We start from the raw sequence: 16,755 nt of genomic DNA on the forward strand, positions 1-16,755 counted from the left end.
GATGAAATGTTGCGCTGTTATTCCCCCACAATGCACTCCACTCAGCGGGGTCCATTGAACTTTCCCGCTGGCCTCCAGGTACTGAGCGAGTCATTTGACACCTGAAGGTGAGTCAGGACTGAAAGGTCAGGGAGGAACCCTGTAGGACAGTGTAGGAGCTAGAGCAGACCTAGATTAAACTGTTGGGGGAGCTTTCATGTAGTCTTTAAACCCCTTTAGGTTGATTATGTTCATCATATGATTTATTTCAGAGGAATAGTGGGACAGTTTGGGAAACATGCTAAGACAATCGATACCTCTCTCATACTCTCAGCTCTAATTTAGAATAAAGGAATGCAGGTGTTCAAAGATATATGCTAGCATTTCATCTTCATTCTGTTCATCTATTAGAACTTTCCCGACTCTTGATATGAGACTGTTATTAACCTGTGAAACATTTCCTTTTTTCATGCAAGGGTCAAAATATTCAAGAGAGGAATTGAGGATGCTGTAAAACGACCTTTAGTGTCTTTCAAACATGCTTTTTTATGATCTATTTAAACAAATTAGATGTTGGTTTCTCTGGTTCTACTTCCAGTAGTGCTGCCAGTAGACTAAAGACAAAATGAATCAAATTGATTAAAGGCATTGTAATTCAAATTTTAGATGACCACCTTGGCAGAAGTAATGCCAGTCCAGCTTGCAGAGCCTCAAGGCAGCCGCATCCTCTCCACGCTGCTCTGCAGTAAAGGCGCCTGTTGGCACAATCCTGACAGAGGAGTCATATGTCAAGGAGCGATGGTCTGGCTACTTTGAGGTGTCGTGTCGGGCAGATCTTCTCAGTCGTGAGCTCCAAATGGATGCTGCAGACACAGTGAGTGTGGACCCACCTGTACGCTGGGATCTACCAACTATCAAGGAGACTCGACAGGCAGTGAACAAGCTGAAGGCCAGGAAAGCACCAGGTGCATGCAGGACTCCAGGCTAAGATGCTCAAAGCAGGTGGTGAAACCTGCCTCCTGTGGTTGCAAGCTCTTATCTGCTCCACAGACTTGTTATTTTTATCTGGAAGGCAAGGGCGATGTGCAAGACTCCAGTAACTACGGAGGTATTGCACTCTCAGTGCCGGTCAAGGTCCTTGCACTGATACTGCTCCAAGACCAGTGGCCTGAACAGATGAGCTTCACACCTAAGGGGTCTACAGTAGACCTCATCCTGGTACTTCAGGTCCTCATTTAGCGCTTTCAAGAATTCGATAGAGGTTGCTTGCAGCCTATGTCGACTTCTGGAAGTGTTCGACTCAGTGAGTAGAGATGCCCTCTGGAGGATTCTGGAGCTCTGCGGGATCCAGCCGATGTCTCCCATATATTCTGGTCCAGAGAGTGCTGTGAAGTGTGATGGCTCTACCTCTGGCTGGCAGGGGTGCGTCTTAGCCTCCACGCTCTTCAGTACCTGTGTGGACTAGATGATGGGGCAGGTAACAGGGAGAGATCCCTGATCTGGACTTTACTGATGTTGCTGTGATCCTTGTGGACACTATAGATGTCCTCTCTCTTAACTTGCTGAGTGAGGAGGCTGAAGCATTGGGAATGCACGTCTCCTGGGCCAAAACAAAGATCCAGGTATTTTGGGATACTTTGGATACTGCTATCGAATCTGTGTCTGTGATTGGTGAGAGCATGGACGTTATCGAGCTGTTTACTTACCTTGGCAGTGTAATCCATTGATCCACTGACTGTGAGGCTGAGATCAACTGCAGACCTGGACTCATGCACCGCGGTGGGTTTGCTGAGGAAGACTGTGTGGCGTTCCAGTGTCAGAGTCTTTCAGTCCTTGGTCTTCTCGGTCTTACTGTACCTTACTAGGCCTGGATGTTATCTGACGGCCAGGGCGCCTACTGGACTCCTTTGTGACAGCTTCTCTTCAGCACAAATTAGGGTATTTGTTGGCAAGATCATGTGTCTAATGCAGACTTCTTCAGGAGAGCGAGGGTGGGAAGGGTCATCTGCCTGATATAGAAACAGCAGCTGTGCTTTTACAAGCACCTGGGTTTGACCATGGGCAACTTGTGCAGCAACCCTGAAGTTTTCCTAGCTTCAGACAGAGTTAGGCTTGCCGTTTCCCTGTTTCATTACCATGCAAATATCAAGTTAAGGCTCATTTGATAGTATGTACGGTTGGATGAAGCTACATTGCTCTGGAGGAGCAGTGATCCTAAAAGAGAACTAACAAATAAACGACAAGTTTGAGGAACACATAATTTAACATGAGCCAGGTATCGATTTTAAACTTTTCAGAAGCAAATTAAACTTGAATGTTTCCCCAAACATGTCCCTATTCCTTTAAGTTTTGTCTATTTGTTGATTATTTTCAGTTTACTCAGTTGTTTTTTGTCTGTTTTTATGTTTTATTCATTACATTAGTCACTGATGTGCACGTTTTTAATTCTTCTGTCCTTTTTCAGATGGTTACGCCTTCTCTCAAGACGAGAACGGAGTGGTGTCTCAGTCTGAGGTCATCAGGGCGTACGACACCACCAAACAGAGGACCAACGAGTGGTGAGCCGCCATCCAACCTGGAGCCACAGCCGCCGCCGTTTCTGTTGGCGACATTTCAAGCTTAACGGGGCACGAGGAGGAGAGCTGCGCGTGGGTGCCTCCTGCACTGAAGGGATTTTTGGGAAAATGAAACAGAGGAGAGTGACGTCTTTGAAAAAGGGAAGAAAAAAAAACAAGGAACAAAAATGAAATGTGTTCACTATCAGCTGTAGTTGTTTGTCCAGCAGACATGATGAGCACTGTGCTTTCTTTAGCAGTCTGTGGTCTGAAGTTCTTCACTCGTCCCGCTCATTTTATGGGGGTGAATGTCTCCTTTCTATTGATTACAACCTAAAATTGTCGGATCTCCTGAGTTAAAACACTGGATGATGTTTAGTTTTGAAAGATTGCCAAAGAGCAGTCGTGTATACAATCTTCCAAGAACTAGTGAATTGGGAAAACCAAATGTAATGACACTTGTGAGTGTATTTCAGCACTAAAGGGACCACTTCAGAGCAGACATTTGTAACATTTTAGTTGTTTTTGCACTTAAGGAGCATCTCTTATGTAAAGCCTTACATTTGCTCATGCCTTCATCCTCGTTTCTTTACTGTTTTTTAGTTTCACTTTTAAACTATGTAGATATCGTGCCTGGTTTTACTTCTTTTATTCTGGTTTTATTTTTTAAAGACATTGCCGTAGTCCTGTTTCCACCGCTTTCTACAGCAGAAGCAGACACTAGCATTCCACACGTCACTCCTGTCTCAACAATCACAACGGTGCCTACGTCGAACTTTTCCCTCATAGAAGAATAGCCAAGAGTAGTTTAGCCAGCTAGCTTAGACCAGTGCTCCACCTGCTGAAGACTAAACCACCGTCTCCCACTCACAGTATTGCACTCGTACAATGTGAAAACTACAGAGTGCCTTGTGGCACATGTTTAAACGACGATTTGTTCCTACAGAGGTGAACTGGACGCTCTCTGACGGTCTCACAGCGGTGATAGAGAATCCCTTAAAATGGAGATTTTATCCTTCTAACATAAGTGCCATTAGCTTAAGGGAGAGTGAAATATTAGCCAGGAACTCCACGACTTTATCAAACTACTTTGTCTCTATAGTTATTTTGTGGATTTGTATTTTTATATTGGAGATGTATGACTTTTGCATTGACTGGCTTTGTAATGAACTGTCACTGTAACTCTTGTTTTTCTTCCTCTGATAAACTGGCAGGTTAGAGTAGATCGAATGAGGAACGGAGCTTTCTTAAATGTCTTGTTATCATTATTAATATTGTTACAGCTTGATTTATTTATAATGACTACTTCATGTCTGTGTAATTGCTTTCTTCTCCCTATGGGAGATCAGATTTCTGACCGTGTGTGTGACTGCGTGCGTCGGTTTATCGCCTGCATGTGCATGTGCCGTATGTGTGCGTGTGCCACCTCTACCGTGTCTCTGTATGCACTGCATGTCTGTGTCCTCTATGTGAGACTGGGGGGGGGTCTCTGCCCTCCCAGTCCTCCCAGTGTGTTTCCGTAATGAGTGTGCGTACGTGCGTCCGTCTGCACGACTCCAGGTAAAGCTACGCCGTTTCTGCTGATGCATGGCCCCTGTACGGGAGCGCGTGAATGTGTGCGTGTTTGTGGTCAAACTCTCGGCCTGGACTGTGAGAGTTTTTGATGCTGAGCTCGCTTCGACAGGAGATGTTGCACAAAGCACTCGATGTACCTTTCCAGTAGTGAATCTCTGGTATTCTCTGCTTTCAGTATTTGATTTCTCTTCAGTGTTTGTAACTCGTTTTCTACACGCAGTGTTCGGCTGCTTTACAAAAACGCTTTTTTGTGTTGAGTGAGGGTTTCTTTTTCCTCAGCTGGTCTTTCGGTGTCAGCGATTTAATTGGTCGTCATCTCGTCCAAAAGTTTCCAAACTGCTGAATGTGGATGTCACTGTCGTCGTGGAAGGCTTTGGGACTGTTGCTTTCTTTTTTTCAGAAAACATAGAAACTCACGTTGTTGTCTGTGAAAGTCGTGGGCTGCATGAATGGATAACACAAACTGTTCTCTGAAATGTTAACTGTACTACTTTGATTCTCCCTCGAGTGTCGATCACGCCACACGAGAGGAAAAAAACGCACCTTTAACTTTCTGTTGGATATTAGGTTCTTTTCCGTCATTTTGTTCAATGATTGTTCTGCATGTTGGGACTGCAAACTTATAAGTGTTGTCTTTTACTGCCATGAAGGACTACTGAAATAAACTTTACAATCAAGAAGGAATCATGTGTCTGTGTGGGAGTCTGTAATGACTGCATGTGGGACATAAAGCATACAGAACCCAAACAGGAAGAGGCATGGGGAAACAAACAGCATCAATACAGGCCATATTTGTTATGATGGCGGGTTTGCTAAACCGTCTGGGATCCCAAACACGCAGGGACAGCAACGCAAAGAAACCCAAGCTGACTTAGATCTCATTTTCATGTTTGCTAAATAATCTAAATACCTTTTAAAGATCATTATAGCGGCATATAGCTCCCAGAACTGTTAATAGTCTGAGACAAAACAACAAATGAACTTTAATGTGTGTTTTTTTTAACCTGTTGGAGTAAACAAGGTAAACTACAGGAAGTTGTGATGATTGCAAATTTCTGTGGAAGCGCTACAGAACATGCATAACAACCCAAATTCCCCAAAAAGTTGGGCCGTGGTGTAAAATGTAAATAAAACAAAATGCAATGTCAAATCTTATAAACCAATGTTTTACTCATAATAAAAGACATATCAGATGGTGAAACTGAGACATTTTACCATTTCATGCAAATATGAGCTCATTTTGAATTCTGTGGAAGCACCACATCTCAAAAAAGTAGGGACAGGACCATGTTTACCATTGTGTAGCATCCCCTCTTTTTTTAAAGGTCACATATTCTACCCCTTTAAGACAAGTTTGTTAGTCTCAGAGGACCCCGACACATGCAGTGATTTCACTACAGAATCATGCCTGTTTTTTATGCAGTGGCCCCTTCAGCCTTGTCCCTTGCTCACAGAGATTTCTCCAGATGAGAATCTTGTGATGATTTTATGGACTGTAGATGGTGGCATTTTTCACAAATTGTCCCACAATTTCTAGACAGTTTTTCACCGAGCAGAGAAGCTCTGCCCATCTTAACTTTGGAGAGACTCTTCTCTAAAATGCTCCTTTTATACCCAGTCATGTTTCCCTATTTTTTTGAGATGTGTTGCTGCCATCAAATTCAAAATGAGCAAATATTTTTCATGAAATTTTAAAATGTCTTCACTTTAAACATCTGATGTTTATTTTCTACAGTAAAGAATGTGTGAGATTTGACAATCATTGACTTCTGTTTTCGTTTACATTACTCAGCTGATATGTTGGCCTCAAATATTGTTTTTTCCAGCACTTATACAGTAGGATTTAATGGTCAACCGTTATTTTTGTCTGTATATTTCGATTGCAGTTATTTGCAATCTTTTGCACCTTTTCAACTTTTTCTGCCATTTTTAATCCAATTTTGCCACTTTTATCACATTTTTGCCAATTTTTGACTCTTTTCACCCATTTAAGCTGCCTTTTGCCATTAATTTCCATTTTTTCCCTGTTTGCATATATTTGCTGTGGTTATTTTGGCCAATATTTCTACCTTTTTGCCAATTTTAGTCTTCAATGACTCATTTTTTGTCACCTCTCACCTAATTTTTGCCACTTTCTGCCACTTTTTTCCCCCACTTGTCACCAAGGTTTTGCCATGTTATGCCTATTTTGCCCCATTTTTGCCACCTTAAACTTATTTTTACTGCCACTTAAACCCATCTGTGCCACATCCCACCACTTAGATTGTGGCTCTTGCAGATGTATTTTTCATCAATTTGGCTCTTTGGTTGAGTAACACTGGGCTAAATGTACCATGAGGTCTAGGGGGGCCTCACGCTCAAGGGGCCTCATCATGAGCCGTGAACATTAGACCAGTGTTTCCCAACCATTTTTCCTTGGAGTCCCCCTTACATGTACCTAAGAAAATCTGGGCCCCCCAGGACCCAAGAGAGAAGAAAAAGTGACACCCTGAAGAAAAAAATCATCACTGATTTTAATTGTTTCACTTAGAAGACCTTACAAAAAGGCCTATGCATGTGTTTCTTCTCAAAAGACCTTTGTATAAAATACTTAAAAACTACTTAATCACGGTTTAAGTCAAAATTTGCAATCTAATTTTGGCAGCCTTAGATCAGACAAAGCCTCACGGGCCCCCTAGGATCTTTGCTGCCCCCCTGGGGTGTCCCGGACCCCAGGTTGGTAACCAATGCATTCAACTGTCTATTTCCCTGCTCCTCTTGGCTCAGCCTCTCTTTAAACTAGAGAAACTCAGCGTTTTTACAGTTAAATGTTGCTATCTATAAGATTTAACATGATTTTGTTGAGCTCTTGAACAATAATCCATTATTTTCAGTAGTTATTATCAGGTCCCTCCTTTGTGGCCACCTTTAAAAACACTGGAAAAGTTTCAAGGCCTGACAAAGACCATAACAAGAATGAATCACCCAGAGATTTAGGAGATGTCATGAAGACTTGCTCACAGCTTGTGTTTTTACCTAAATCTGAACTTTCACCTACCAAGTGTGCAGAAGTCGCTGGAATCTGTCAAATCTGAACACAGAGGCTGTTTTCTGGGACTGAACTGTGATAATAGCTCAGGCTTTAGGGAACCCTAAATGTGATCTGCAGGTTTAAGGAGACGCTGATTGCCAAGTCTATTTCACAGTCAGATAACTGCAAAACAGAGCAGTCTTTGTGGAGATTCTGTCATACCTGTTGGTGCAACCTAAACCTCTGTTTCTGGGCCCAGTTGTTTTTAACACTGTGACCATGCCACGCTCATTGAGCACTGACAATGACAGATCTCAGCGCCGCATTCCTACTGTGAAGTCTGGCGCAAGAATGAGCGACAGGTAGGGAGGCCGACTGCTCCGGTTTCCTTTTTGTCTGAGCGATGATGAGGCTTCTTTCAGTGCGTGCATTTTTCTTTTTGTCATTTATCTCGCCTTTATTCACATTAATCAGTGCACAAAAGATACTGAAAGATGTTTTTATTAGCTGTAAATTAAGAGATCAATATGATAACCTCACTCAAGTTATAACGTCTGTACAACATCTCATGAGAGTCCATGTTCCCCGCCAAAATAAGATGTCCTTTATGCATCGGAGGCACTTCAGATTGTCACAAAAACTCATTTTCCCTGGTTTCCAGTATTTTTTCAGCCAAATGCTTTAATCACAAGTGTCTGCTTCTGTAGATTTTTCTGTTTCACAGAAGGTGTTTCATAAATTTTAGTCCACCACCTTCTAAAACAGCGTGCACCAAAAGGAATAGGAGCCAGTGAGGTCTGTTTATAAGATAAAAGTGCACAAGATTGCCAGCCGTCTGCCTCTTACAGCGCTGTTTGTGTCCTGTGATGCAGAGGAGGAAACGCCTCAGGCAAAGGCAGCTTTGTCATGCTCTCTGTGTCCTTTCAGCAGGCCCAGGACCTCCACCCAAACACCACCAGCTGTGCTGCAGTGTGCACACTATCCAGAGATGTTGTAATCCCTGTGTGTCCTCTGCTGGGAGCCCTGTCAGCTCTGTCCAAAGTCAGCGAAGCCCTTGGTGGCTGTGAAGGCGTCGGGCTGCAGGGGGAAGAAGTACTGCTGCGGGAGGAGGAACCCAGCGCTCTGAGAGGGGTGAGAGGGCTGATGGAGCTGCAGCTGGGTGTGGGTAGAGGGGTGCTGCATGCCTCCTGACATGGGTGGGGGTGTGTAAAGAGGAGGTGGAGGTGGAGGAAGAGTCTGAGGGGTCTGGGTGGGGGTGGAGGCCGAGGAGGAGACGGTGGCAGACACCAGGCAGCCATGCTGCTGCTGCTGACCGCCAAGAGAGAACCTCCGCATGGAGCTGCCCCCGCCGGCCGAGCTGGAGCTGGTGGTGGCCGTGCTGGACTGCCTTGATGGGGCGCGGAGGCTCGGAGGAGCCGGTGTGAGGATCATAGGGATGGTTTCGCCCTGGCAGCTGCGCAGGGAGAAGCGGATGGGCTGCTGGGTCGGCTGCTTGGGTCGCAGGCAGGTGCAGCAGTAGACGGCGACCAGAGAGCCGACGACGACGAAGGCAACGAAGATGCTGCCCACCATGAGGAAAGGCACGTAGACAGGCTCTGAGGGAGGGAGACATGGGCGGGTTAGAGGAGTTTGTCGGAAAGCTTCAGGGTATTAAATTTGAATCCATGTTAGAAATACATCTACGGTATTTATTATTCTTTATTTAAGTTTTAAAACCTTTAAGACACAAGACATACCTTTAGGCTGGTAGTATTTTCCCTTAAATGCAATTTTTAGCATTTGTAAGCCCTGTAGCCCCCTGAACAACATGAAACATCCAGTAGTTTGGCTACAATTTTACGTGACGGATTGTAGCATTTAGAAAAACAATGAGTCCAAATATCACATCCAAAATCAGCTTCTGCATTTCACCTTACCATAGGGGAGTGTCTTTACATATTTTGGAGATTTTATATTCTATTTTTGTAATTGCACAACAAGAAAAAATCATATTTTAGTACACGGTTTTGTGTATCAGTACTTTAAGTAGATTTATAAACCTGTACTTTATTTCTACCCAGATAAATTTTATCCAAAGTACCTTTATTTTTACTTGAGTGCAGGTGTCCTTCACTCTTTCCACTTCTGACTGCTGCATATCATGACAAAATATGAATATATCACTGTGAGTATGGGTTAAATATGCATAAACTACACCTTAGTGCACTGGATGTTAACTGCTCCAGCACTGGTAGGGATGGGAGTAAACACGAGTTTACTGATTATAGATGCAATTATAGATTCCTCTTATTGATTCAATGTACAGTTTTCTTTTGGAAAAAGTAGACCAGGGGCGTAGCTAGGGATTTAGGGCCCCCAGAAAGAATATAAAACAGGGACCCCCAAAACCAGATAGCCAAGCAACAAATGTTATGCTCTTTTTACAAATATCCATGCATTTTAATTAATTTTTTAACCATAATTTCTCCATTTATGAGCAATGTTTTTACTGTTGTTAAATTAAATTTACCTGCGTTATTTCGCAGTGTTGGACTACAACATCTGGAGATTTTTAAGGGAGGAGCAGGGCCCCCTAGTATTTTATTTTATTCTAGTTGACACAAATTTCAGTCTGTTGACTGATTGATCGAGTCGCTTTTGATTCAATAATGACACTTTTGGATAATAATCAAATGCAATTTTTTTTTCCTCATTATTGCGATTACGATTTGAGATCTGATTATTCCTCAACTCTCTTTTATTCCTAAACAAAGGTTGAGCAAAAATAACTATTTCTGATTATTTTGACTCGTATTGCAAATTGTACTCAAATTGTTGCACTAAAGGGTTTTTGTCAGTCTCATATTAGATTTTTTTTAAAAATTACAAAAATGAAGGTAGGGTTTTTTGTAGACTATTCTAAAAAAATGACACTTGAATAATTACATCATATGTCTTGCATAACATCTCTAATACAAAAAAGTTTATATCTGCTATTTTGACACATATTGCACCTTCTGTGATTTAAAAATTGCAGCAGGCCATATTGTGATTTAATCTAATTTTCAATTAATTGGCCAGCCCTACTTATCACTAACTCTTTTCAATACAGGTTTCTCAAGAGCCCCTTCCTACTAGGGGTAATCAGTACCCTTTCTCCCCCCTGTGCTACGCCCATGAAGTAGACTATAAAGGTTTTCACTGTTAGCTCAAAGGGAAGGATGGTTGGGCCAATTTCATATACCTCTCCTTTATGATATCAAAGTTAGTCAACCCAGTCCACTTTAGGTAATGATTTTAAGCCATGAAAAGCTGCGTGTCAATGAATTGTCGTGTCAAAATGTTTGTTTACAGAATTAGCACAGTGGGTAATTCATACCATCTTCACAAACTATCATTTCTTTGTGTTTTCTTATTGACAGATTCGTATAGTTTTGTGTTACCACCCCAGACGAGCTTCCAAGTTGACAAAAACAATAAGAAAACACAGATGAAATATACAGTCAAGCAGGAGTTTTATGTTCTAGTGTGGGCAATCTTTCATTTCTGTTAAACAGTTTGCTGCGGGCCAAAAAAAAAAAAAAAAAAAAAAAAAAAAAAAGAAAAGGCCAAGGGCCGCATTTGGACCCCAGGCCATAATTTGGACACCTCTGTGCTGCAATATAAAAAAACTCTTTTTTGTTGCTCTCTGTATCTTTTGAAGAAAATGAGCTTGAATTAGGAAACAAAACTACTGCTCATTTTCTTTAAAAGATAAAATCTTAAATAAGTATAAACTAGTCTCTGGATCCTTGATCTCTTTACGTATGAAAATAAACTAAACTCTTGTGCAAACCTAACAGTTTTTGTGCAAAAAGGAGCATGCCTTGCATAAAATAAATAACTGACAAGACATTGCACGTTGCGCCGTATGCATCTTTTTTTTTTTAGAAATGAAGCCACACTTCCACCACTTTAGCTTTAGTTTTTGTGACTGTCCGCCATCTTTTCTTCCTCGACTTCTCTGTTCTTGCTTACTTTGCTGACTGACTCTCACACGACTGTGTTTTTCAAGGCACATGGAAGTAAAGCATCGATATGATTAAATGTAAATGACGCCGACGGACTGAACCAATCGGAACTGGTTCTCGTTTCCCACCCCTACACAAAGAGAGAGAATGAGTCCACATGCATGCAAAAACAGCTGTTGCATTTCACCTTATCATAGAGGTATACCTTTAAATATTCGGGGGATTTTATATTCTTCTATTGTAATTGCACATCAAGAAAAACTTTTATTTTACAGCAGCACAACAGCAGATTTATAGACGTGTGCTTTATTTCTAAGTAAATTATAACTAAAATAACTTTTACTTGAGTGCAATCGTCCTGTACAGTTTCCACCTGTGACTGCTCCACAACATAAACATTTATATATATTTATTACTTAATATAAGTATTGGTTAAATATGCTTACAGCTACATTTGAGTGCACTGGATCTTAACAGCCTCAGCCTTAGGAAGCTCCACTACCTCCTTAATGAAAAATTATGACTTAAATTTTCTACCACTTAAATGTATTTAATGAAAAATGCTGCAGTTTGGACTTTAAGTGGAGAAAAACATGACTGCTGTAGAGACGAGTCAAAACAAACATGTTTGAATCCTTACAGAAGCCCTGGGAGGACATGCATGCTTACTTTTTATTTTACTCCATATCCAGTCATAACATGTGGTTGTTTACAAGAGATCTCTGGAGATTCCTTCATAATCATGGGAAAAGCTGCGTTGTTATCCCAAGACTAATGACTTCAATGAGTTTAGATTTCAAGAAAACAACCAAAATTGACCAATGATCATGGTAAAACACTCAAATATACATCTGTATGTCCACTAAAGGCTTCCGTATGTCATGGATGTTTTGCACTATGCAGCTATTTTTTCCACTACCCACTTTTAGGTCCAGACCTCAGAACCAGTGCGTTAGTGCGTTCGGGTTAATCTTTTGTACCGCAGCGATACAAAAGGAGAACTATTTGGTAAAAGCAAAGTTGAATCTTACATTTTGTGGCCACTGATCATCGCCTCATCAGGAAACTAATTTACATGCTCCCTCGTTTTATCAACAAACCCCACAGACACATTCCTGCTGCACAACACACACTGCTCCGGTTACACTATGGAGCACACAGGGACTCTGGGAGGAAATCAGCTAATGTTTATTTATTTTGATAAGGCAAAAAATAGGAAATTGAAAGCACACAGTCCATTCATTTAAAGCTGCAGAGCTTATCAGAACGGGAAATTTAAAGAAAACGGCTAAAATTGAACTATTGTTGCATGTGTCACCACTGACAGAGGGTTAATGTCAAACTGTGTCTGTGAAATGTTTGAAGAGGCCAAAGAAAATGAGTCTGGGCCTCATGCTGTTGTGATTACTAAATTAGTGAGCTGTCAGCGTGAACGTGTTTAATATTCGGCAGCACAATGAGAGGACTTGTGTGAGAAAGTTGTGTTAAAAACATTCCTGCACTGTCATTTTGTACGTTTAAACTTCTTTTTAAAGATTTCTAAATTATTCCTCAAAGAATATTTTTCAAGTGACTGTCGAGGAAAAGAGATTTTGTACATTTCAAGTGAGTTAAGGTCAAATGAAGCCTGGATAAACACAGAAACGGCTGTGAACTAGGGTTGAATGGTTTGCAAATTAATCTAATTTCAATTTTTTCCTGCAATATTGCAATAGTGATTTGAAATGCGATTATTTAGGTTCCTCATTTTTTCTGTTGTTCAACAAACATAAGCGAAAAATCACTCTATATTATAACAAGTACAATATTAGATAAGTTAAACCAGGGCTAAATCTAAAAGAAATATCTTACTGCAATTTTGGCTCATATGGCAAATTTGATATCAATTGTTTTGTTGAAGGGGATGAACATTTCTCATATTATTCACATTCTGATGAAGAAAAATAAATGCATGAGTACGAAAAGTAAGATTTTTGTGAAAAAATTAAAAGGATACTTGAAGGTTTGAAGGCTATTTGGCCATTTTGCCACTTTTATCCCATTTTTACCCTTTTTTCTCCCCACTTTCACCCATTTAAGCTACCTTCTGTCATTAAGTACCACTTTTTTCCTAGTTTTTGCCCATTTTAGCCACTCCTTTTTGCCACTAATCCCATTTTTGCCCTTTATCACCATTCTTTCCCCACTTTTCACCCATTTCATCCACCTTATGCCATTAAATACCACTTCTTTCCTGTTTTTTGTCCATTTTGTTATTCTTGACTGCATTTTGCCCATTTTAGTCACTTTTCACTCAGTTATTTGCTACAGTTTTGCCACTTCTGGACCATTTCATGCCAACTGTAACTCATTTTTTGTCACTTCTCACCCATTTTTTGCTACTTTCTGGCCCTTTTCCTCCCCATTTTTGTTGCTTTTCGAGCATTTTGCCATGTTTGACTGATTGTTATTGCTACTTCAAGCTGTTTTGCCACTTTTCACCACTTAGATTGTGGCTCTTGCAAAGGAATTTTTCAACATTTGGGCTCTTTGGTATAGCAGGATTGAGTAACACTGGTATAAAGCATAAAAAAAGATTGTATCAAACTGACATTTTGACACTTTTCTGGTTAAAGAAATATTGCACTGTCTGCGATTTGAAAATTGCAGCATGCCATATTGTGATTTAATCTAATGTGCGATAAATTGCCCAGCCCTACTGTGAACTAGGGTGATTTGGTTGAAAAATTCTGGGAAAACAGGCATAAAGCAGCTTGGAAAAGTTGCATTAAAAACTTACATTTTAAGATATTTATGGGTATTTAATTTTATACACACAAAAAAGTCATTTGTTTATGTCTATTTTGCATCTAATTTTCAGTCAAATACTCAGCACTAACTTGCTTTATTTATGTTCTTTTGCAACCTTTGACCTCTCCATAAAAACAGCTTTCCTACAGATGAATCAGCTATTGCATTATACAAATATTACCCAGTATTTAGGGGTTTAAATGCATCCATTTTTAAATATAGTAGCCTATAAACAAAGTTCCTTTTACTAAGAAGCATCAAAGATGTGTATTTGGGAGATGTCCACCTAACTGTATTCATGAAAACCTTCTTGCCTTTTAAGTGCAGTATTTCTGAAATCCTGCATTCAGAGGGGGCATTTTTATGACCCAAACACAGCTTTAGGACCACCAACTTACGTGCTGCATACTCAGTATTGTCCACCTCGCGGTCGTTGGTGCAGCTGCCCTGGTCCAGTCGTGCGTCCGCGGCGGCGCAGCAGTATCGCAGCGCGCAGGAGCCGCAGCACACGGTGGCATCCGTGGTGTCAAAGTCCTCCGGACACTGGAAACCATCGTGATAATTCCCATTAGCGTCCAGCCAGCCGTGGCAGTACTCCCCCTGCGCGTCCGATATCCGCAGATTCCAGGTCAGATATCCCAGCAGCAGGCAGCTCAGCAGGCGCACCATCCCGGCGAGCCGCTGGGGGTTCACGGATCCCCTCCCTGTCCGGTGGGCTTCAGCTCCGCGACCACCGAGTGTTATCAGCCCGGGTTAGAGAGTCTTCATCGGGGCTTGAAGAGTAACTCGATCGTAACAGTTAAGTCACAGTCATCTTTCCTGCGCCGAGAAGTTCCCAAACTGAACTGGAAAAGAATCCTTAATTGAAACTTCTCTCTGAGTAACTTTTTAAATCATGAAACCGCTGAAGGCTCTCCCTGTCTCCGCCGGAGAGAGTCGAACATCCGCTCCGGGCTCCTCTTCTCTGTTTTCCCTCCTCTTCGAGCTCGTGTGGCTCTCTGACGGTCACTGAGCAGGAGCTGTGCGCCCACTTCACCGGAGGTCTGCTGCTTTTGAGGCTCCAGCCGTGTACGCGCGCACGTCACCCATTAACTGTGCGTGCGCGCTCACGAAGCTAAAAGGGTGCCGCGTGAACGTGCGCTCTTCATTAGCTGATAAAGATGACCCCAGACAGGCAGAGTTCACTCAACGGTAAACTGTCAACATTTTATCATGAGCGCAAACGTTTCAGGTCCGTAGATAAAATATAGAAACAGAATAATGTGATTATTTTAGCATGCTAATATTAGCTTAACGGTATAAATATCTCTCAAACATTTACCGGCGTCAGTTTTTGGATTCTTCCCCGCACTTTACTGCTATTTTAATATTTTCAATATAAAGTTTTCGCACTTACTGCCTTTCATTTTATTTATTTAGTGTTTTGTGTGCAGGCACAGTGTGGTGAAAAGCTAGCAAGCTAACTCCAAGCTAATGCTACCTCTCTGTCCCGCTGTAAAGATTTAAAACAGTCTGACAAAAACAAACATAATCTGGATTAATTATTTTAACACTCCCTTCAGTTTATAAAGCCAAACACAGTATGGTATCAGTGTGTACAGGAAAGCATCAGAGCCACTGAGAAAGATGTTTTTCAGACTAAATCCTGAGATGAATCTGAATTGAGGTGAAAAAAGTCAAACTTCTGAGATTAAGACAGACTCCTAAATTTAATCTGTGAATGTTACAGAAAAAATATTTTTGTTTTTTTCTGACAAAAAGTCAAAATTTAAGGACAAAGTAACAATTTTTAATATTAATACTCAGAATTTTGAGGATAAAAACAGAATTTTGAGGGGAAAGGCCAAATTTCCAGGAAAATGCCTGATTTCTGAGATTAAAGTCAGAATTAAAAAAACTTTTGAAATTAAACTCAGATTTCAAGTCAGTTCTGTTGGGGGGGAAACGTTTTATAATTCAGGGGGAATGTCTGATATCTGAGATTACGTTCAGATTTATGAGATTAAAGACAAAATTATGTCTTTAGCCTCGAAAATTTTAAGGAAAAAAGTCGGAATTTTGAGGGGAAAGGCCAAATTTCCAGGAAAATGTCAGGTTTCTGAGATGACAGTCAGAATGCTGATATTTGTTTCAGATTTCTAAGATTTAAGTCAACTCTTGTGGGAAGAAGGTAAAAATTTTGAGTGAAATAATTAATTCTGAGATAAAAGTTAGAATTTTGAGATTTAAATCGATGCTGTTGTGTGGGGGTCTAAATGTTCAGAAAAATGTCTGATTTCTGAGATTAGAGTCATAACTCTATTAAAAAAGGTCAAATTTTGAAATTAAAGTCTGATTTCTGTAGTTTAAGTCAATTCTGTTGTGGGAAAAAGGTCCGAATTTTGAGGGAAAGCCAGTTCTGAGAATAAAGTCAGAATTCTTAAATGAGAGTCGATTCTGTTGGGATGAGTCTCTGTCTGATATTAATGATGAATAAAGTCAGATTTATGAGATTAAAGTAGGAATTATGACTTCAGTCTCAGAAATTTTGAGGGAAAAAATCAATTTGATATCAAGGTCAGAATTTCAAGTGGAAAGGCCAAACTCTATGGAAAATGTCAGATTTCCGAGATTACAGTCAGAATGCTAAATATTTAATTCAGATTTCTGAGATTGAAGTCAATTCTGTTGTGGGAAGAAGATCATTATGAGGGAAAATTTTGAAATAAAATTTGAGAATTTTGAGATTTACTTCAATTCTGTTGTAGGTGAAAAGAATAAATTATCAGAAAAATGTCTGATTTCTGAGATCAAAGTCATAATTCTATTAATAAAAGTCACACTTTAAATTAAAGTCAGATTTTAGAGATTTAAGTCG

At 40.7% G+C, this 16,755-nt stretch overlaps 2 protein-coding genes across 5 annotated transcripts in view; one reads left to right on the forward strand and one right to left on the reverse strand.

The window, feature by feature from the left end:
• Positions 1–4,785, forward strand: part of LOC121516250 (phospholipid-transporting ATPase IA) — a 215,726-nt gene extending 210,941 nt beyond the window's left edge. For all 4 annotated transcript variants that reach the window (XM_041797431.1, XM_041797433.1, XM_041797432.1 and 1 more), the window contains one exon: positions 2,444–4,785. In XM_041797431.1, the coding sequence (XP_041653365.1) occupies positions 2,444–2,541 (98 nt within the window). In that variant the 3' untranslated portion in view covers positions 2,542–4,785. The remainder of the gene's footprint in view (positions 1–2,443) is intronic.
• Positions 4,786–7,604: 2,819 nt separating this feature from the next.
• shisa3 (shisa family member 3) lies at positions 7,605–14,900 on the reverse strand. Its single transcript, XM_041797926.1, has 2 exons — positions 14,297–14,900; positions 7,605–8,714 (listed from the first exon to the last, which is right to left on the reverse strand). The coding sequence occupies exons 1-2, from the start codon at positions 14,565–14,567 to the stop codon at positions 8,146–8,148; spliced, it is 840 nt and encodes a 279-aa protein (XP_041653860.1). The 5' UTR covers positions 14,568–14,900; the 3' UTR covers positions 7,605–8,145.
• Between the last annotated feature and the right edge of the window lie 1,855 nt (positions 14,901–16,755).

The sequence above is a fragment of the Cheilinus undulatus genome, linkage group 10 (assembly GCF_018320785.1).
Source record: "Cheilinus undulatus linkage group 10, ASM1832078v1, whole genome shotgun sequence".
Lineage (NCBI taxonomy): Eukaryota > Metazoa > Chordata > Actinopteri > Labriformes > Labridae > Cheilinus > Cheilinus undulatus.